Consider the following 23279-nt stretch of genomic DNA (forward strand, 5'->3'; position numbering starts at 1 on the left):
CAGACTGATGGCTAGCCCTCTTGCTCTCTGAAGTACTCAAGTTGGACAAAGCTCATGGTGTTGTTCCAAAGATGAGTTTTCAGCAAAATGTGTATGGTCTATTATGCTCTGTTAGTTAGGTTCAGATCACCAAAGAATAAGAAAAACTCTTGGGGTACTCCTCATGGACCGTTATCTGAATTATCTGAATACAAAGTGAATGACCATTCCTCCTAAGAGATGAATTGGTACCCAAGGACAGAGGTGCCATTTCCTCTCAGCTCAGGAGGCTAATTGTGTTTGCTTTGTGCTCTGGACAGATATATCATGACCTGGTAAATTCTTTTTGAATGTTCTGAGTTTTTGTAAATTTTTACTGTTTTGTTGATGTCGTCTTTATTATATTTGGCCAGTTCCTGCTACAATCTTTGAACCAGTTTCTCCTATAAAAGAGGCTCCAGGGACAACATTCAGTAATGCCACTTTCTGATCTTGAGCAAGTGCTTTTTCTGCTCAGTATCAAGCTTATTCCACTGTATATTGCCATTCAATTACATTTTTTGTTTTATGACGGCTGAACGTACATAAAACAAGTTGTTTCTTGCTCATAAGAGAGCTATGTGTGAATCTAGTTTGAGATCTTTTCCTGCTCTGTAGCTTAAAACTGTTTTTGTATCATTTTGTTTTTGGCTTAATCAGAGTTCTGTATTAAGGGAAATTTCATATATTCTCAGGAGGCTCTCACCTGGTCTATGCTAACCAGGCTGTAATAGAGAAGTTTCTTTATACATCCCTTATACATGTCCCTTTTTATGTTTTCCTTTTTTTTGGTTTATATTTTTGTGGTTTTTAAAATCTTATATATGACCATTCCCAAACATCTACCTTTGTCATCTGCCTGTTATTTGTGTCATTTTGTTAATGTATGAGGAATATTTTTAGTGAATTATCTAGCAGATAATGTGATCAAGGCTAGTAGGTTTAAATAATGCACCCCATCCTTAGTATGTATCCAGTCCCCCTTAGTCTCCATCCTCATTTGGATGATTTATAACCTTTTTAATCCAGACAGGGCACTCTAGGAGAAAGTAACAAACATATTAATCCTAAATATCTGAATTAATAACTTTAATCTGTCAAATTTGCATATTTGCAAGTTTGTTATTGAAGTATCTTAACAGAAGAAGATTGAAGTAGGAGCAAAATTTTTGCATTAGATATATTTTCTGAAGTTCAGGAAAATCTGCGAAGCTTTAGAAAACGTAAAGAGGATCTTTTCTAAGCCTGTAACGTGCAGAAGCATACAATTTAAAATAACTAATGATTACCTTTTTCTACCTCCAAACACCTCCCAGTGAACATACCATTCACAGCACAATCTTAATACCACTCCATGTCTGGCTGCTCTTGACACTGTACCAGATAGATATAGGATCTTTGGTTTAAGGAGCCTGGGAGCCTGTCATTGATAGAAATAATAAACTCACATACCCCTTAGTGAGGGAGTCCAGAGGGCTGTTACTCCCTCATGGTTGACAAGGAGTCAGTTTAGAAGACAGTTGCAGGGTCTTCCCTTTGTGTAGTAGGAGAGGTGTTTCACTTGACGGTCTGCGGGCTAGTTGAACACAAAAACGTTTCCCACAGGAAAAGCCTAGAGAAGGAGAATAAGCCAGGGTGTTTTTGCAAATTAAAGATTTTTCTTGGAAATATAAATGTTAAGTGTTAGACTTATCACAGGGTCTTAAGGTAAAAAATGAAATTGGGTTGCAACAGAGCCAGGAAAGAGTTTGGGCCTTGAGTCACATCACAATTTGCACAAATAGGAAGGCATGAATGAACAAAGATGAAAAAATTCGATCTATGTAGAGGCGACCAGAGGAGGCAGAGATCCTCCTCCTAGGGTCAGCCAAAACATTTTTGTTGGTAATTCTGCATTTGGATGACACTGTGGAAAGTGGAAGGAGGGCTTGAATGTCTTACTTGAATGTCTTACTCTTTGAGTCTGACATTGTTCTCATGAGCATCAAAAATCTTTTTTCCACACTAGAACATGTTTCCCCTCTGCTAAGCATGGACAGTGATTTACTGGATGCCGCAGACTGAGTGGCCACCCCTTACCCAGTCCTCCTAAGTGCTTTTGTTTGCACAGAAGTGAAAAGTTCTTTCCAAAATGGAGCTCCCAGAAAGATCACCAATCATTTTTAGTGATTTGTGTGATGACCGTTTAGATATTTCATCATTTTTTCTGCAACCATAATTTGATAAACATACATAGTACATCTTCTCTTTATTCAGCATCCACTAAAGTGCAAACCAGTTTTTCACGTGCTTCTTGAGAATTATTAGAAACGTACTAAGAAAATGCCTTAAAACATCCTAAAGTCTTCCATGTTATATTCAGGTAAACACCATAACTAGAGGAATTGTTTGCCTCGTGGTGCTAAATTACAGAGACCAAAGGTGATGACCATCTCATGAGATGGTATAATTGGTATAGTTTGGCCAAGTCTAGACGAAAGAAATTTTCCATTTGAAAAAGGGCTGCCATTACAGAGCAGTATAGATTAGGTGGAAGATCAGTGTGTCTCCAGGCGTGCTTTCTCTCAAGGCCTCTCTCCTTGTCTTGCAGACGGCCACCTCCTCACCGTGTCCTCACATGTCCTTTTCTCTGTGTGTGCAGCTCATGTCTCTTTTTCATATAAGTCCATGAGTCCCGTTGAAGTGGAATCCCACCGTGATAACCTCATTAACCTTCATTATCTTTTTAAAGGTCTTACCATGAGGATTAGGGCTTTGAATATGAATTTGGTGTGTTGGGGGAGGAGTGGAAATATAATTCAGTCCTAAGCCCTTCATCCAGAGATGTTTAATTATCCTAGAGGCAGTGTTACGCAAGCATGATATGTTTTGATGTGAATACTGCAGCTCCCACGCATTTTTTACAGTTTCTTTTGTTTGTCTTATTACTTCAGTTCCTGTGACAGACCTCGAGCCTGTTACTTTTAGAACCGAGACCCCTGCAACAACCTTAGGTAACAACCCTGCCATTACCTGGCTGTTTGCTTTTGCTGCTCATTGTACGGTCGTTTCAGTCTTGTACCTATAACGTGGCGTGTCTTCCTCTGCAAAATAGCCAGTATCACTGCCTGTGACCATTCAACTATTTCTATCATCTGAAGAATCCCGAAGCCTCCTAAAAACAAGTTTCCTATTGTTTTTATGAGAGCCAGGCATGAGCTTAAAACATTTACCTGCCATGTAGCACATTGGAAATTGCCATATCATCTCATGCATCATTTAACAGAGTTCTGTGTTAACGCTGAATTTAAAACCAGTTGGGCTCTATTTCATATCTAAGCTGATCAGCAATAACAGCTACCCTTATTCTCCTTTGCACATCTGAGTTTTTAGATTAAAAAAAAATTGCCCAGTATGTTTCTTTCTTTATTGGTGCTTTAAGTAATGATATGTTTTATTACTAATTTGACAATTAGGGAATCACTAAAGTCAGAAAAACTATAAGTCTCTTCCTTAAAGTGACCCTAACTTCCTATCCCTTCTCATTGAGTACTCTGGCTCTATCATTTTTTCCCCAGCAAGGAAGTTCTGTAAATTTCTCAATACAAGTGCTAATCTTCATTCCTTGGGTGAGCAATTCTACTGTATACATGAATTTTCCTGAAAAGTACCATAAATCATAAAAGGACACATCGTTATAAAAGGAATGAAAAAGTAAAACTAAAAACAACTAAAGTTCCTGGAACTATAGGACATCTGACAAGCTTTGGAAAAACCTTTTCTCAGTGTCCGGAATCATAAGACCTAGAGTAACACAAGGCTTTTTCTTCCCTCAGCTACCAAAACATCAAAAAGAACCCGCCCTCCACGTCCCAGAATTAAAACTACGCCGAGCCCTCAGGCACCCGAGACCAAACCCGGTAAATGTGTGACCCCTCACAACCTGTCGCAGTGGGGACCGAGGCAGTGCCAGTGCTGAGCAGCAACAGCTCTTATTCTCCCTAAGCACAAGGGCACGAGGCATCAGCAGTACCATCTCCTCTGCTCAGCTTTCAAGGAGAATAATGTGTGGGTGAGACCCAACTGGTACCAGCATATCTTATTACTTCTATGTGAGACTCTTCTTTGAAACGACATAATCTATTTCTTACCATCAAATCCCATTCACATCTTAAAGGTAGAACTTCTTTAGCAGAGCCAACATGTTCAGTTCAGATAAACGTAATTGTAAGTGTCTTGCGTATTTCCATTCCCACATTGGACACTGGCGAGCATGGGTGATGTGCCAGCTTGCAGGAGAGTTATTTTACTGCAGAAAGAGTAGAGTTAAAGATGTGTTTGGCTGACACAAACATAAAGTGATGATCTTTATGTTTTATCTCAGAAAAAGATCGAGGTGGGTTGGACTTGGACCTTGGGCCCGCTGAGGATTTGGAGGAATGGAGGGAAGAATGAACTAGGGCAGAAGGACCACATGTGCTGGTCAGCTAGAACGACAGTCCAGTCTAGATGGACTCCTTCTAGATGGTCGTATATGACTGTCAATGATGGTGCGTTTGGAAGGATACTTCAAGCCAGATGAAGCAGGATTTTTGAGGACCTAATTCAGAAGCTTAGATTTGATACAGAGACATCAAAAGTATTTGATTTCCACTTATTCGGGGCTGAGGGCAGACAGATGCTCTACCGATTATTACAAACAGTGATCACGCTGTTCAGAATTAATTAGTTAAAAACCTAATAGAATTTCATGTTGACTTCTTTAAGCTACTCAAGATAGCTCAAAAGCTAAGCCTGAAACTCATCATGCCTATAGTTTGGCCGTATCATCAATGAACACACACACTCTTGCCCTCAGTTAAGAAGTAAACTTTTTTCTTTGTTTCTCTGGAAGAATTCACAGACTAGTAAAATGTGTTTGCATGTGAGTGTTCCAACTTCTCATATGTTTAAAAATCTCTTTGATTTCCATGTCGTTTTGGTCAGTTCCTGCCACTGTCCTAGAACCTGTCACTCTTAGACCTGAGGCCCCAACAACATTAGGTAACGTTGATAATACTGTGTTTTCAACAAGCTTTCTTTTGCTTATTGACAAACGTAGAGTTTCAGTTTGTGTCATGTGACAACACTGTCATTGTTGATGGCCATTCAATTATATTCTTCTTGAAATTACGAAGACTCTGAAATTAACTCTTGCTTTTAAGAGAAGCAGTCATGCATGAATCTACTTGAGGACGTTCTATTTGCCTTATGACCTGTAAGCAGTGTTTGTGATAAAGCTGTATTTCAAACATATCAGTGGGTCTCTAACTCCTACCTGGACAGATAAAGCTGTTAACTCTCATAGAGCCAAGAGGACTCATTGTGCATCTGAATTTCTAACCTTTTTTCTATTTGCATAGAAATGTATTATTTTGTCTCTAATAAGGTCATAATATGTTCTGATTTTAAAAGTTCTACAGAATATGTGCCAAAAAATGAAAGATTAAGTTGTAAATCTCAGATTTAGGAGAACAGTCCTTCATTATCCATTAAAATTTGGCAATAGTACTTAACTTTTTTGGTGCCCAGGAAGGCTACCCTATGAGATTTCCATTCAAATTTCTAATCTTTATTTCTTGAATTAAAAAGTGATTTTTGTCTTAAGGAGCTTTCTGTGATGAAATATAAGGAGGAGCAAATGTGACAAAAATCTCAAAAGGCAAATATCTATCAAGCCGTAGAAAGTCATGTTTTTACCTTGCACACCTTCCAGAATCGCAGATCATGTAGTTCTGTAGTAATCCAAGAACTTCTTCCTTCAGCTTCCAAAACATCACAACGGACACGTCGTCCACGTCTCAGAACAAAAACCACACCACGTCCTGAAGCACCTGAATCCAAACCAGGTAAACCACGTGTTCCTGGTTTAAAGAGTCCCTGCAGCCTAAGCCAGCAGGGTCTCAAGAGTAATCCCAGTGGTTGGGAGTAACCAGTACGCCCCTATGAGAGGGAAGCCACAACTCATGGTCAGCAGCAGTCCCCACTGTGTGGATGTAAGAGAAACACTGCTGGGAGGTCCACGGAGCAGCTGAATGTCTCATGCTTCCTGTGTGTAGTCTTCTCTGGCACTGGGCATTTTATTAACTTCCATTTATCTTTTAAAAATGAAACTTCTTTAGAAAAATGAGACTGACTTAGCTCAAGTCAACAAATACTAAGTGCCTTAGATATCCACCCAATCATATTAGCACATTTGGGGCATGCATCAGATGTCAGAGCTGCATTTTGGTCCTCAAACCTGTAAGACAGTTGAGAACGGAAGCCTTTCCTTTGTAAATAAAGGATGGCATGGGACAGTATCAGTGCAAATTCAAGACTGGTTTTGGAGTTCTCCCAACAAGATGTGCTAGGTATGCAAATATTTGGAGCAGGGAAATATAAAGAAGAAATGGAACCTTGAAATCACCAAGGTTCACAGATGAGTAGAAAGGTAGGAAGAATAAAATCAGAAGGAAAAGACGCTAGTAGAGACCAACCAGAGGAGACGGTGTAACTGGGCCACTGATATGAAGGTGTATGACTTCAAAATGACAGGCAAATCCCTTGTGAATCTCACTAGGACCATGTGTACCCATGCCTAGGTCCCTGATGGAGCAGTGGAGATTGATGTGATAGACATCCACAAGCTGTTCTTTCCATACGAAGCCATGTTCTTTCTTTGCATGGAATGGAGGAATATCCAACTCAGTTTGTCATGCTAAGGCCTCTGTCTCTTTCCAAAGATGAATTCTTAGCAATACCTACATAGTCCACTTGGGATTGTTAGGTAATCAGAAAGTGAGGAATAAGGGAATAGGTACCTGATTCAGGTACAGCCAAATTTTATGAAATCAGCTGTTTACTTCTTTAGCTTAACAGTGTTTCAAGGTTGCTATATAATTCTATAAGCTGTATTATACTCATGAGACTCATTTTTGAAGAAAAGCTTTGAGTTTATGTTCCTTTAAAACAATCACTTGGTTAATTGTAATGCTTTTGGTCAGTTCCTACTGCAGAGCTCAAACCTGTGACACTCAGAACTGAGACCTGGGTGACAACACAAGGTAACAAACAGCACGTTCTGTCCTCATTAAGTGTTCTTCCTTCTCATTGTGAAACCCATCCCATCGTCAGAGCCACAGATTCTTCTGCTTTTTAAGACTACATTGTCATTCTCTGTTGTCATTCCATCATTCTTCATCCCAAAAGTATTGCACGTTCTGACTCTTAAAACAAATCGTACTTTGTTTTTAAGAGAGCTGCATGAACCTAACTCAGGCTATCTTCTGGGTATGTAACCATCTGAAATTAGTTTGTCATCCAGTGGGTTTTTTAACCAATTTTTTGTTAAAGGTGACTTTAAGATGCATTTTTCTTGATTCTATCATTATCACCATACCAGAGAGTTTCTTGATGAATCTAAAGTTTGGTTTACTTATTTCTGCCATCTCTGTAATATTCTGATTGATATTTTCATTAATTATGTGGTCTTTTTTTAGTGACTGTCAAAGAACTTATAACTGACCACCACTGCCATATTTTAGCAGTGACTCTTAACTTTTATTTGAGGTCTTATTGACTATTATTCACCTCTTAAATTAGCAATTTCATTTTAGATATGACATTTCCTTCCAATAAACTTTCTTCAATTATAAAAGGAGACATACTATTATAATAATAGTGAAGGTTACTAATTAAAAAGTTAAGAAGACAAATTTCTTGAAATATGAGAAAATCTAGTAAGCGTTAAAAAAATCTCAGACCGTACGTCATGCTACTCATAGCTTCTGAACTACGGACTCTGTAGTAACGGAAAGTTTTCTTTCTTCAGCTCCTAAAACATCACAACGAACTCGTCGTCCACGTCCCAAACCTAAAACCACACCGAGTCCGGAGGTTCCTCTAACCAAACCGGGTAAATTTGGGTTTCTGATCAAAGTAGCTCATCTTAGCGGCTCTCGGGAATCTATAACTGATGCCAGTGATGGAACTGACGGCCTGTGTGAGCCCCATGTGGGTGAAGGCACAGAATAATCCGCTGCTGCTCCCCCTGTTGAGTTAGCAAAGGAGAACACAGTTGGGATAGACCTGTGTGGCCGGTGAATTCCTTGTGCTTTCTGCATACAGGTCTCTCTTACTGTGTGTCTTATTTACTACTTCCTATTTCATTTGTCCTCATAAAGACAAAATGCCTTCAATAGAACCAGGCATTTTTATTTCTAGAAAAAAAATTTAGTGCCTTGTATCTTCCCACAGCCGCATCAACAACAGTGAGGATATCACGGGAAGAGGAAGTTTGTCTTTAACATCTTACCCTGTAGTATAGTTGAGGTTGACACCTGACCCAGTGTGAAACATTCAAAGATTGAAGCAAGGGAGTGTATCTGTGCAAATTGAACTTGTCTTGAGGGATGCTATACACATCTACGAGCTTAGAAAAAGAAAATGTTATGAGGAACAGGAACAGGAATAAATAATTGGAAAGAAGTTGGGTCTTAAAATCTGAGAAATGAAGAGTCAAAAAGAAAGGGGTAGAGGCAAGTTAGACGGCACAGGTTTCGTGAAACACGCAGGATTCTGCTTCTGAGTAGAGATGACAGCTGCATTTGGAAGGGTTTATAAGAGCAATTGAAGAAAGGCCTTGAAGATATGACTCGGAATTTGCATCTGACCCAAGAAGCATCACCCATCTAGAAAACGCGTCTAGTCCTGTGTTTTTGTCTAGGGAGCTGCTGTGTGTGTTTATCCTTTATCCTGATTTGTTGAGGGCACGTGAAATCTCAGCCTATGAGTCCCTTTGCTTTATTCTTTGCTATGTCTCCTCTCAAACAGGCTATTGATTGTATTCGTGCTCCTTTCAGCATGCTATTAAAGCTGCACATGTACCCCAGAATCTAAAGTACAATAATTTAAAAAAAGCTTCCACAAGAATGCCAACAGTTACTAGGACAATTAGATAAGTATATATTTGGTAAGATGTCTGAACAAGCTTCTAGGGCAGTCTTCTACAATAGTTGGAATGAGATACTCAGATACCTAGGAGAATATTATGTGGACTTTATTGAGATGTGTGCCAGATTGTGTAGACTGTGACTAACTTGTCTTAAAAAAATTGTTAATCTGACTATAAGATGGTCACACGTTCAAATAACAAGTTCAAATTTCAGAGAATTTCTTAAAATTGCTATATACTGATTGCAGCAATATTATACTGGAAAGACATAGTGACTTTTCACAAGTGTTTGTTTCATTACTTTTAATTAGTTCCTGCTACAGATCTCGAACCTGTTACTCTCAGAACTGAAGCTCCAAAAACCATGGGTAATGAGAATGTGTGTCCTTCAAATAGTGCTTTTCTGCCCATTGTCATGCTAATGTAGTCAGTTTCAACTATGTCATGAGACCATTCTGTCATCCTTTGCCATCATTCCGTTATAGTCTTTATCTTGAAATTATCCTAGACTGTGTCAAATTATCAGTTGAATTTGAGAGAACTGTGCATGGACCACTATCAGGACATCAAAGTGCTTTTAACTGTTCAATGTTGTGTCACGCGATCCTGTACATGTGTTTAAACAGCACTGACCATTTCAAGCTGCATTTCAAGCACGAACCTCTAGCTGTCCCTTACTTATGCTGCTCATTCCTCATCAAATGTAGGGAAGCACAATGTTTCTTTGCTAGTATTATTTTTTATGACTTTTATTAGGATCTATACAATATTGTCTGTTTCAAGGAATGATATTTTTAGTAAATTGTCAACTTGTAAAATGTACCAAGTCTTGAAAGTGTTAATGACAGGCTTCCATAATAGGATGGACTGACTCTTTATTCATCTCTATGAAGGTTTCACAGTTTCTTAACTTTTACTGAATCAGGGACTACTTTGAGATTTTGATAAGCAGTTTATTAATTACGTGGTATTCTTTATGCTTTCATATATATGGATTCCTTATGGTACTAGTAGTTATTTAAACAGTAAATAACAAGACATTTATCGCAACCTCTACAGAAGTGCAAGGAGACTGATAAATGCCTTTTCCGGCACAGTTAGAAAAGCATATATTTTGCAAATATGTAAAAAGCTTGTCGAACAGTCTTTCACTAATGTATAGCAGGAATCGGATAAGCATCTAGGAGAATGTCTTGCTGACCACGTAGTGATGTTAAGCTGAGTGCAATGCTGCCTTGCAAGTCCATCTTTTGAGACTAATTGGTACCTAGCTATGATTTGGCCCAATCTGCAAAAAACGAGTCTTACTTTTCTCTCGGTTCTGAAGCTTAAAAATTGACTTGTGAAATTAATACTCAAGTTAAATCTCTTGCTTTATTTTATTATTTTTGTCTAGTTGTTACTGCAGTCCTTGAACCTGACGCTTTTAGAACCAAGGTTCCAGAAACAACGTTAGGTAATGATATTCTATGTTCCTGAATAATTTTTCCTGGCCTCTCTTCAAATCCATTCTGTCGTGATCATAATCACATTATCATCAGCTTTGTAGTACAATCTTGTCATCCTCTGCTGTCCTTCAACTTTATACTGCTGCTTTTTGAGAGGATTAGTGATCCTTAGAAGTTACCTATTACTTTCAAAAGTTGTGCGTGGACCGAATTCTCAGAGTCTACCATGTAATCTTATTTGAATTTGTGTCATGTATTTTTGCCTAAACAGCATTCACGTCTAAAGCTAAATTTCAAACACAGTTGCTGGTGACTATATCTTATCTAAGCTGACTAAACTCTTAACAGTTCTTACGGTATTATGGATTCTTTGGCATACTCAAAAGGTTTAGTGTGAGCCTGAGACTCTATCACCCAGAGTTTGGCTCTAGTGTTTTTTGAAGTTAAAGATGTATGAGTCTCTTCACTTTTTGACTTGATTTTATCTGTAAGTTGTCTCTCTCAAGAATTTTCAGTAGTTAAAAAAAAATTAACAAAATAGAAAATATTTTAGCCTTAAAAGACGTGGGACTTAAATCTCAAGGAAATAGGATATACCTTTAAAAACCTAAGTTTTGTCTCCAAAGCCACTTGCACTAGAGTAATTCAGAGTTTCTTCCTTCAGCTCCTAAAGCACAACGGACACGTCGTCCACGTCCCAGACCTAAAACTACACCTGAAGTGCCTCAGACCAAATCGGGTAAATGTATGATTCCTTGGTTTAAGGAGCCGAGGAGCCTGAACCCTAGCAGGCTGTCCCAGTGAAGTCCCAAAGAAATGCCTGTGATGGGAAGTAGCAGTCATCATGTTCTCTAAGAATCCGATTATTTGACATGGGTAGCAGCTGCTTCTCGTACAGAGCTGTCCAGGAGAACATGACTTGGGGATACTTGTGTGCCTGATCTCCTAAATGACTTGGTTTGGATGAAGTTCCTAGTCTCTCTTTAAAGATGTGTTTACAGCAAGATTGGCATAGTTATTCATGGGTATTTATTGCTATATCTGCATTGAAACGTGATCCATTTGTTATAGACATGATTACATAAACAGGCATTTTTTCAACTTCCAAAAAAGGCAATGAGTTACTTTCATATATATTTCTCTATATATTTTCATATTTATTGTCTAAACAAATTTCCAAAGCAAATATCCATACCAGTTAGAAAACCATGTACCTAGGAAAACCTCACGTGGATAATATCAAGACTGCAGCAGATTTCAAAGGTTGTAACTGCCTTCTGTGATGAATTGTTCTGGCTAATAGGGCCAAATCTTCCAAAAGCAACTATATGCTCCCTATCAATTCCAAAGTTTTTTTAAAAAAATTATGTATCATTTGCTGGGCATGGTAGCACATGCCTGTAATCCCAGCTACTCAGGAGGCTGAGGCATGAGAATCACTTGAGCCTGGGAGGCGGAGGTTGCGGTGAGCCGAGATCGTGCCATTGCACTCCAGCCTGGGAAACAGGAGTGAAACTCTGTCTCAAAAAAAAAAAAAAAAGAAAGAAAAAGAAAACTTGAGGGTGTTCTTTAAAAAAATGTGTTTAAGCATTCTTGTATTCATGTTGTTGCTTTTGGTTAGTTTCTGTTACAGGCTTTGAACCAGTTGTTCTTAGTTCCGATGCCCCAGGAACAACATTTGGTAACGATTTTTGTGACTCTCATTAAATGCTTTTTATTGCTGTTTATAACCCCACTTGACCACTGTCATGGCCAGAGTTGCTTCCGCTTCCTGCGATGCTGCTGTTACTCCATTCTACACTTCATTTTAAAATAGTCAGGAGTCTTAATTCAAGTGTTACCTGTTTTTCACAGACATCCCTGGACCCAGTGAAGGACAGCTATCTGCCAGGAAACTCTCTTTAAAAATGCACCATATGATTCAGTCATAAATATGAGGTCCAAATTGGTATTCAGTATTTATAGATCTAAATACTCTTCCATTTGTTATTTAGATCTGTAAAGTAACAACAATTAAGTACCATGAGCTCCCTTTGAGTAACTTCGTTCTTGCAAAATCTCTGTCTTCTTCTCATTATTCTCTTCCTGTCTTAAGGAATAAGGTGTCCCTGTTACATTAGCATAAAAAGTAGTTTTTCCCTGAAAGTTCCAGGCTCCTCAATCATTGACGAGCTTGACCACTCTTCTTCACCACAGTTTAGCAATGGCTCTTAATCTTTGCTAAGTAGGAATCCCTTTGAATGTCTATGCATGTTCAGTATTTATTTCTTTAATCACTTCATATGTGATTTAGGTCTCTAAAGGAACACTTAGTGGTGATCAGAAACAAAGTAGTAATTTTTTAATTTAGAAAATAAACTCAAGAAAATATGTTATAGAAAACATAGGTCTACATATAATGCTTTCCATGATTTCCAGACCTACAAACACCATAGCAACCCAAGATCGTCATCTTGTAGTTTCAGAAATGTAAAGGAGGATGAATAGGGGTTATTCCATCTCTCAGACCTTAAACTCCCTAAAGCCTCTCATTTGAAGTAAGGAAAATCTGTGGTTTAGGCTTTAGAAGGTTTAAGGAGTCCTTCTAGCCCATTACAGTTTAATCACAGGAATGACAATAGGCTTGAACATCTTCCCATTTCTGTGCCTTCTGAGAGAAAAGGCACTTACAGTGGTCAACAGCTGGGCAATTATAGGGCCCATCATTAGGTTCATAGCTCAGGGAGATCTATGCGGTGGCTAAATTCATGGTGTGCTCTACATAAGGACTGTATCTAACAAAGGATGGATCTTATAAAGTTCTCTTATTCCATTTCATTCATCTCTTTCTCACAGGTGCTGCTACTTTTGCTTAAGAAAATAATCATTTCCTCATTCTCTGTGTACCCAGCACCGTATTAGCAGTTGGGTGGGGTGGAGTAAGGAGCAGAGGTAGAAACCAAAAGAAAAGACATAGTTTACCTCTTAAACCACAAAGTAATTGTGAAGAAAACCTAAGGTTTCCTTAGATACACTTTTCTAGATAATAGCGCAATTTCCTCATATGAAAACTGCTTATTTAATTGAGTAGTAAAACAAATATTTACCGAGTCAAGAAACAATGTGAGCTGCTGATAGAGTAGTTGGGCTTGGAAATAATTATAGGATTTGGATTAGAGGGTGGAAGAGTGGGAACAGCACAAAAAACAAGTGTCAATACTTGTTAAGTGTGACTAAGGAGATGGTGAAACTAAAATATGGAGCAAAATGCTCCTGGATGAGATTCAACATTTCGTTAATGTTACTATCATGAAATCAGCTATAGGCAGCTCTTAGCTCTTGTGGGAACTGAGATTTCAGATACAGTAGTCCATGAGAACTTAAATAGGTTCCTGATTTTTTAGAAGGACACTTTGAATCAGGAGTCAACAATTTTTTTTTCTGTGGAAACTTAAACAGTAACTAGTTTAGAATTTGTAGGCCATTCAGTTTCTGTTACAACTACTCAATTGTCCTGTTTTAGCATGAAGGCAACCAAAGTTGATACATAAGTATGCCCGGAACTGTTTTAGTTCACCATATGACTGTGTGTTCCAATAAAACTTTATTTGAATTGCATACCATTTTCACATGTCATGAAGTATCACTTTTCATTTTTTCCCAACACTTAATGTGAGAACCAATATTGGCTCATGAGCCAGGCAGAGGGCTAGACTTGGAAGGGCTATAGTCTGGGGACTTCTGCTTTAAATAGGGCACATTCTGCATGGCTCTCCATAACCTCATGATTTTCAGGGTCTGTGTCTTTCAGTTCATTGCTACCTCTGTCTAAAATCTATGAAATAACTTAAAATTATTTTTACAATTTAGACCCTCTTCTTTCAGCTCCCACTGAACTGCAAACTCTTATTTTGAAACCAGTGACATCGCCAAGCCTAGAAATGACACAAAGTCAACCGGGTAAATAGATTAATTTATCTGTCTGGGTGTACTGTGTGCTTCAAGAGGCATACTGTAATCCTCTATATTTCCAAAGATTAAAAAAGTGAAAAAGGAATACACATTTAATAACTCTATAAATATTGCACAGTGCTCTTTTTGTGTGATTTCATATTGTTAAATTAGTAATACATTAATATTGCTACTTGAATGTACAAAAAACTTTTCATTGCATTTGCTCTGTATCATTCTAGAAAATAGTCACATCTCTGATTAAGTGGTTGACAAAACCACTTAGAAGAACTAATTTTATTCTTTATTCTTATATTTTTCAACAGTTACATGTTTGTGGCTCTCTTTAATAGTAAATTAAATTTGTGTTAAAAGAACCACTAGTTCAGTTGTGACCATCAAGGAAAGAGATTTCTCACTTCAGTAAAAATAGTAAAACTTCTTCTTAAACATGTGAGCCCTTCAAAACATACTGCCCTTCAAACTTGTAAACAGGCAGGGCATGGTAGCTCACACCTATAATCCCAGCACTTTGGGAGGCCAGGGTGGGTGGATCACAAGGTCAATAGTTCTAGACTAGGCTGGCCAACATGGTGAAACCCTGTCTCTCCTAAAAATGCAAAAATTAGCCAAGCGTAATAGTGCACGCCTGTAGTCCCAGCTACTTGAGAGGCTGAGGCAGGAGAATCGCTCGAACCTGGGAGGCAGAGGTTGCAGTGAGCCCAGACCATGCCACTATACTCCAGCATGGGTGACAGAGCATGACTCTGTCTCAAATAAATTAAACATTGGATCCTATTTCTTTTCTAGCATAGGATTGTAATTTCTTTCCATCTCTTTTGAGTGTCTTTTAATTAGATAAATGACATTTTGGTACTCACGTTGAATGTACAAAGTAGGTTGTTAATGGTAACCTACAGTAGTTATAATGTTGTGAATTCAGTTCAGTTACGAGGACTTCCCTTAGTGTTAATAATGTTGTTATCCTAACAGTTAACTGAGCACTTACTGGATGCAAAGCATTTTTGTAAATACTTACAACCTATCCTTGATCAACTGTACTATTTTCTGTTTTTTTAATAGTTTCTGATGTTCTGGAATCGGTTACATTTAGCACTGAGTCACCAAAGGAGACTATAGGTAAAACTATTCCCCAATGGGAAGTCAAGCATATGTGCTTTTTCATCTCATCGCAAAAGTCATCTCTGGATGTCCTCATGCTTTGTGACATTTCATAGCCACCTGCTCCTCACAGCTTGTCTGTGCTCATCCAATGGGTCTTGAATGTTGTATACAGCACAATTGTGTTTATATCTGCTGTATTGCTATGCAAGTTTCATAATTTCCTTATTCTCACTTGAATATTTTAACCTTTTAATTCTGATTGCTCTTTCAATATAAATGTGTACATATACGCATAACCTATTTTTCATTTTCATATCACTTTTTGGATTTATCCATGCTTTTGCTCTCCAAGTACTCATTCTATGTGTGTTTCTTACTGGAATTCTTACATGAAAAAAAAAATGGAAGGGGAATTATCTGCTTTGTTCCCGGTAGAATTGTTGTTGGCTTCGCATATATTATGTATGGGGTATGCGTGTTTCCCCCGTAGCACACTGCCTTCATTTCCTGCTTTCATTTCTGCCCTCCTAAACTGGAGTTATCTTCAAAATCTACCTAACTATTAATCTCAAGAATGAATCTGCTTAAGATAGCTCAGTTCTATTTTCAAATTAAACGCAGCGTTCTATTACAGTATGCTTTGGGTTGCCCATCGCTAACCAGCAATTCCCATTTCTTCCCTAGCACCAGCCAAAACAGACTATGTATATCCCACTGCCAAAGCACCACTCTGGCCAGAGGAGTCAAAGACTGAAGGTAGCAAAGGTTTTTACGCGTTGATTCATTTATTCCACACGTTCTAAATGAACATGAGTTACCTCCATGGAATATGAAAGTTCAAGCTGTGTTTCTTGATTCCTACAATTAAACAGATTTTGAAGAGCTGTAGCTTCCAACATTCTTGAATTCTTAAAGTGATGATTGACTGTCTCTGAATACAGAAGTAAATTCTGGTCTCTCTGTTCAAGTCTAAAGGTTAAGGCATAGTAACATTTGAAACCCGGTTAATGACAGTTAAAACATATTAATTGAAGGGTTCATATTACAGAATAGATTTTTCTCCTAATTCTTTTTTCCTGTCTATTGTCCTATCTGTAAAATTACTAGGCAAGTTCTTAACAAAATTTGATATTCAAAAAAAAAATACTTTACAGCTTAATATCTTATGGTTTCTAAAATTGTTCTCCTTTGTTTTGGTACAGTTGTGGAATCTATTACATATGTGTCTGAACCACCTGAGACCACACTAGGTAATATTCTCAGTAGCCTAGCCCTATGTGCTTTCTGTCCTCATTGCCGCCACCACCTGAGAACCTCTGGGTCTCTCTCATTGTGAATTCATGTTACACCATCACTCTTTGCCATAGCAGTTACTTTTCTTTCAAGGTGCTCCTATCCATAACCACTGTCCAAAAATGTCTTTCCGTCAATTCAATTGTGTAACAAGACTTTGCTTTTTTCTCTACATTGGTCAGCAGAACTATTGAATCTAAAATACTTTTTTTCCTAACATGGAACATTCTGCCAGCTTGGCCTTGTATTGAATGTTTCAGATCATGCTTCTTTGGTGTGATGATCGGTTTATACTTTCTGACCTAGCAACATACTTGCAATTAACACTCATCCCATCACGTTTATTTACACATGCGGCTTTTTTCTCCATTCTTTAAGTGAAATTGAGTGCTGCTTAACTGACTCATGCTATAATACTTTAAAAATTCCTTTATCCCGTCATGATTCCTATTGAATATATCTTTCTAGCATTGTTGAGGTAGAGTCCTGTGAAATGAGGGTTTTAGAAGTACTTTATAAGCTGCATCTACAAGCTTTTTTTTTTTTAACCAGATGCCTTATGAAGGAGTAGGAATGCTGTTTTGCTGCAGACTTGCAATTTTCTTTATTTTGAAAAATCTATTTGTTGCCATCTGGCCTGTCAACTGTACTCAAAGTCCGTGGAGTGCTATAGTAACCAGTGTACTTTCCTCCAATTACCATAGAAACGTCTCCTCTGCCTTCTCAATCTATAATCCTACCCAGCCCAGATGAGCCTCAGACTGAACCCGGTAAATACATTATTTTCTATATCGTATGTGAGGTGAGTGTTTGCAGAATGTCAGTGCGGTCACCTCAAGCCACCAGAGGCCCTGACTTTATCACTCTGCCCACAGTCTTTGATGGGTAATCCTACCTCGCGGATGTCCCGCTATCATTGATAATTACTCAAATGGCAGGGTTGTTCTTTAGCATATGGTTGAAACACCTCTCAGCTACTCTTCAAGTGTTTAATTCAGGGAATAGGAATGCTTCTGGGGAAGAACATTTATATTCTGATCTATTTTTAAATGTATATATTCGAATTTTAATTCTGATTCATCTCAATTAGTTTTACAAGTTCTGTGATCAGGTAAAAAGTAATTTAAACTTTCTAATTTGCTTTTGACATTAAAAGAAACCTCCAGAAACAGGTTTGACTGTGCAAACCACATGTAAGGGGATGTACTGGCCAGTCACCTTGTAGTTATTCAGATACCTGACTTCCTTCCACTCCTTTCTGCACTGCTTTGGCCATTTCACTGCATACAAATAAGAAAAACTGAAACAAACCAATTAATTTGGCTTCTCATATTAGAGTTTGAAAGGAAGGAAAAATAATCAACATGAGTATCTAAATATGCCTCCTAATTATAAAAAATTCTCTTAATAGCTATAGGTTTCAATGGAATAGAGGGTTATAAATAAGCCTAAACTTCTTTTTTAAGTGTCATTAAATATTTTTATATGGCTCTGCTTCCAGGGGAGACGTGGATATTAAGTTTACTCATTGTCTGCTAAATATCCTAGTAAATGTTGCCTATAAACCCTACAGTTTTTTAACCAAAATTAAAAAAAATCTACATTGACTAAAATAATGGAATCTGTCAGTTATACCAAACTTTTCCAAATTTTGTTCTTAATAACTATAATTAATATTATTGGAATGTCTCCTTGCAATTAGTGTTATTAGTGGTTCTTATCTCATTCTGTATCATTTTCCATGGAATTGCTTCATGACATGCCTAACCTTCAGATGGTCTTTCTTATTTTCTGGGGAAAGTAAGTAGCACATCAGTTAGAACCTTAGCAAGTAGGGTAGTTGAGAATCAGAAAATCACAAACTATGAGAAACTCTAGAATCACAGAATTTTAAGATTGGGAGGCTTCTTAAAAATTGTATCACTTTTGATGAAGAACCTGAGACTGTATATCCAGTGATTAGCAAAGGGGGCTCTAAACCCCTAAGTTCCAGGCTTCTAAACCAGGTCATCTCCAACATATATCAGTATTCATCTCTCTACAGGAAAGAAGATTCCACTGAAATCATTGTATTCCTTGCATTTTTTCATTTAGTATCAGGAAGAAGATTCTACAGACTCCTTCAGAAACTTCTGGTGTCAAATAACCCTTATTTTCAGCAAGTTTTTCTTAAGGTGTCTGACGCTTACCATGTTTATCTTTACCTTTCTTTATCCCAAACACACTTTAGTTCAACCAAATGAGGTTTTTCCACAAGCTGCCACCTTGCATCTGATAATTCTTTTCCTTTAGCAGGATAGATTTTTCATTTTTTTGGTGAAGAAAAAATTGATTTTTACACTGAATGTCCTAGAATTTCTTTAGGATTTGCCCAGCAAAGGAATGACTCTCCATAGAAAATATTCTTGGTGTTCAATTTCTCTTCCCCTATATAGCCAATTAAAACTGCATTTTGTTTAGTAAGATTAATGTTTCCCTTAGCACTTGCTATTAAAATACATTATATATTTGGAATATAATATGTTAACTTTGTTTTTTTATTTAGAAAACATGTATTTGCATTTAAAATAGTACAACAAAATATTCTGATAAAATTATATGAACTTATAAGGATGAATGCTTGTTATTATAAAATTTATCCTCAAACTATTTAAAAGGTATTTGATGTCAATATTTCTGAAATCTCAAGTTTCATTTTGCCAGCCGAACATCTTAGATATCATTTAATGTGACTTTTGTTTTCTGTTACATAAAAAAGTTATCTTCCTATACTCTGCAGATCTTTAGGAGCACTCATTGTTGGGCATTGAGGTCGTCAGTCACTCAGTAAACATCTTTGAGCTTAGGTACTGCCATTCTTGAAGGGCTCAAGATTTCCAAACCTGTATCCTTTCTTTTAGCTCCCAAGCAGACAACGCATGCTCCTCCTAAGCCAAAAACATCACCACGCCCAAGAATCCCACAAACACAACCAGGTAAATATATATTTTACATTTTAGCTTGAAAAGTTTGAGGTTTAGTGGGATTATTCTAGCAAATTGTTTATTAATAGTTATGATAGCAGATTGAGCCTTTAACGCTTGTAAAACAAGTCTTTCTCTATAAACTAATATTTAAATTTATTTTTGGACTTGGTAAAAAAGTACATCATTGGAAGAGCTTATTCCACAGAGCTTCCCTTAATGTTGTGCTATTGAAGATAAGATGGATGTGAATGGCATTTCCTGGAAAAAGTAGGCTGCCTACTTCCTTTTCCTTCCCCAGCCTGAGACTACACTCCTGTCCCTTCCACTATTCCTGAATGTATTTCCTTCTGCCAATCATCTAATTTAAAATTTTCATCAATACATGGCCTGTCTACAATAAATATCTAAAGTACACCCATCCAGGATACCAGGAAAGGAACCTTTGCTACCATTGATCTGGTCTAGGGAAAGGAAAATGTTTAGCACCATCACATTATGATTGACCCAGGTAGTGATTCTGGATTCCCACCACAAATATTTTACTCATACCTCAAAATCCCTGCCATTAGGTACTGTCATTCTTGTTTTTCTACAAGGAAGGAAAAAAACCCCTGTAGTTTTAGGTGTGGTCTCTAATATCAATTGAGAGAAATGTTACCTATCATTAAACCTTCTATTTTGAAGGAAAGTTCCACAAAAGTCATCATCTTACTCTGATGCTTTGTAATTTGAGATTTTGCAGTTTCTCGGATTTCACTGTTCTAAAATTATCTGGAAGTCTAACTGACCTATTTCTACAGCTTAAGGTTTAGTTTTCTGTCTGACTCCTATATGAGTAATGCTTTGTTTTATCAGTGTTCAGGCTATACCTTAGCACACTTTATGTGTTAAGCATAAGATTATTTTATGTTCCATATTCAGCTAATGATTTTAAATTTGCCTTATTTAGCATAATTGTAAATATATTATAATTGCTAAAACTTAGCTATAAAAATAATTTATTCTGATAATAAATATATAATTTATTCTGATAATAAATATATCAAGGCAACATTCCCCCAAATAACATGAAATTTTAAATAACAACGATACATTTGAAACATGAACATAATAAAAGTCTTAGAAAAATAACTAATGATTAGTGAATAACGAATAGGGATAAAAACGTATCAAAGTATTAAGAATATACCAAGTTATTAAATAGACCAAGTATATTAAATTTGTTATTATAATAGGAAACTAAAATCTGACTTTAAAAATCAACAGACAAAACTATATGAGAAGAAGCTCTCAGCTTGGATTTGCATATAAAGCTGAGACCAAAGGAGAAAACCAATGGAAAGAAGAAAGCATGAAAACTTGAATGTTGAACTATAAAAAATGAAAAATAAATACTAAAAGTTAAGACACTCAGGCATGATTCATGGTCAATCAAAAATTTTTAAGGCACAGGAGATATGAAGTAATAGGAAAACTTTATCTGCAACTTTATCTTTTTGAGCTGTACTTTATACTTATTAAAATGCAGCGTAGTAAATAAGAAGCTTGCTGTAATTTTCCATTCTTATACTGCATTCTAAGTTTCAAATAGTTAACAACTATCCCTGTTTATGCTTTTTATTAAAATAGGGGTGTGGATAAGCAGAGCAGAGAACTACCTCCTGGAGAACTAAGACCTCTCTCAGTGCTCTTCCGACACCTCTCCAGCTCTACATGTTCAGAGTTAAGGTTTTGTCCCCAAACCTGGTATTGCCCCAGCCATTATGATCAGGGCTCTCCATTGCCACAGAAGTGTGACACCCCCAGGAATAATCACAAGGCAACTCTTACCACTGTGGTATTCAAACAGCGTTTAGGTTTTACCTAGACTCAAATTCACATCCTAATGAACCAAATACTTTATTTACCAGGTTCTATGGGTTATATTTCAGAAGACAGGGTAAATGACATGTGTATTTTAATACGTATTAGTATCCTAGAGAAATAAACTCTTCTGTAAAAGTCTAAGAATGTAAAACATAGTGCTGAGGTCAGGACAGAGCTATGTTTTATTGTGACATTTATCTCAAAATTTATCCTGAGAGAGATCAGAAGTAACAAACTTGGATTTCTTGACCTGTATCAAAGAGGAAGTCAGTCTTAGATTCACTGTATAGCATTTCCATTCGGTAGATTGGGCATAACACAAGCTTCATCCAGTGAGGCCTTTAGAAAAAACCTTCCAGCCATTCAGTTGAATTATCTATGACATTTAATGAGGAATCTTGACAAATTGAGCCCATACTCCATGTCCACACCAAAATGACAGTGGCTTTTCTCCTCATCTACCTTGGAAGAATGATTTACAATTCAGAGCAAAGAGCTCCCTTGCTAGAAAATAGGTGCCATTTAACTTGGAGTCTAAACAGGAGGAGGTCTCGCTCATCAGAACTGTCTTCCTTATGAGCTCCTTTCTAGACCAAGAGCTGTCTTGGCTTTGCGGTCATCCTTCTGGCCCCCCAGGCATTGGGATAGATTTCAGTCATCAGGATAAAACCAGGGAGAAAATCTGGATATCAGCAAGCTATCCAAATCCTCATGAATATTCTAAGTGTCTCTTCCCTTTGGAAAATTCTTATTTGTAGTCTTTGGAATTTCTGTAGTTCGTTTTATGTTTTCAGTTAAACTGGTTTTGAGGGGAGCTTTTGGTGAATAATTAAGTGTTTAATTATTTCTTACAAATTGAAATCATTTGCTTGGATTACCTACTTTAAAAATATCACCAGATTTATATTAGGGAGAAACCTGATTGGACATTCACCTAATAAGTGTATTTTTTTCTGATATAGTCTTAGAAGACAATACATTTAGAATTGAGCAAGCCAATATAACAATAGTTAGCAGTTATTTCCATGTATACTTTTTGTCAGAATAGGAGTTGGGAAGAGCAGGGTAGAGAACTACCTCCCTAAGAGCATACTGTTACCGTTGCCATTCTACAATGCTTCATTAGCGTCTTCTAGACATTGTTTCCTAAGCTGCTTATTTTTCCCCTTAAAGATGTACTATGTAATTTTATTCTTTGTTAAATAGTTTTTCAAAATCAATTTTCCTAGAGGCAAGATATCTTTCTTCTCACACATGAGAATTCAAATCAGGAGTTATCAGCAATTTGCTTATTTGTCCTGATGATATATTAGATATCAGTATGCTTTTCTTTCAAGTTTTAGTGACTCCGTGCCTTCCTCTTTGCCTCTAAATCTTTTTAAGATTATATATGCTATGCCATTGATGTGATTAATAAGTTATTTCTTTAGATTTTTCTTTCCTTTTTTTTTTGGAGACAGGATCGCATTCTGTTGCCTGGAATGCAGTGATGTAATCATAGCTCACTGCAGCCTCAATGTCCTGGGCTCAAGTGATCCTCCTGTCTCAGCCTCCCAAGTAGCTGGGATTGCAGGTATGAGCCACCATGCCTGGCCTCGATTTTTTAATACTGTTTTACAACAGTAAACTGGAAAAGAAGTAGAGACTTTTGGGAGAGGCCCATTTAAGTCTTTAAAATGC

At 37.2% G+C, this 23279-nt stretch overlaps 1 protein-coding gene across 1 annotated transcript in view; it reads left to right on the top strand.

Annotated features, from left to right (window-relative positions):
* Window positions 1-394: 394 nt before the first annotated feature.
* Window positions 395-23279, top strand: part of LOC108298397 (target of Nesh-SH3-like) — an 83568-nt gene continuing 60683 nt past the window's right edge. Inside the window, exons 1-14 of the mRNA XM_037735769.1 lie at window positions 395-452; window positions 2952-3011; window positions 3834-3917; window positions 5802-5885; window positions 7023-7082; window positions 7850-7933; window positions 9283-9339; window positions 10368-10427; window positions 11084-11158; window positions 12041-12100; window positions 14284-14358; window positions 15433-15489; window positions 16159-16230; window positions 16677-16724. Of these exons, the coding sequence (XP_037591697.1) occupies window positions 9336-9339; window positions 10368-10427; window positions 11084-11158; window positions 12041-12100; window positions 14284-14358; window positions 15433-15489; window positions 16159-16230; window positions 16677-16724 (451 nt within the window). The 5' untranslated portion in view covers window positions 395-452; window positions 2952-3011; window positions 3834-3917; ... (2 more) ...; window positions 7850-7933; window positions 9283-9335. The remainder of the gene's footprint in view (window positions 453-2951; window positions 3012-3833; window positions 3918-5801; window positions 5886-7022; window positions 7083-7849; window positions 7934-9282; window positions 9340-10367; window positions 10428-11083; window positions 11159-12040; window positions 12101-14283; window positions 14359-15432; window positions 15490-16158; window positions 16231-16676; window positions 16725-23279) is intronic.

Source organism: Cebus imitator, unplaced genomic scaffold (assembly GCF_001604975.1).
Source record: "Cebus imitator isolate Cc_AM_T3 unplaced genomic scaffold, Cebus_imitator-1.0 Scaffold950, whole genome shotgun sequence".
NCBI lineage: Eukaryota > Metazoa > Chordata > Mammalia > Primates > Cebidae > Cebus > Cebus imitator.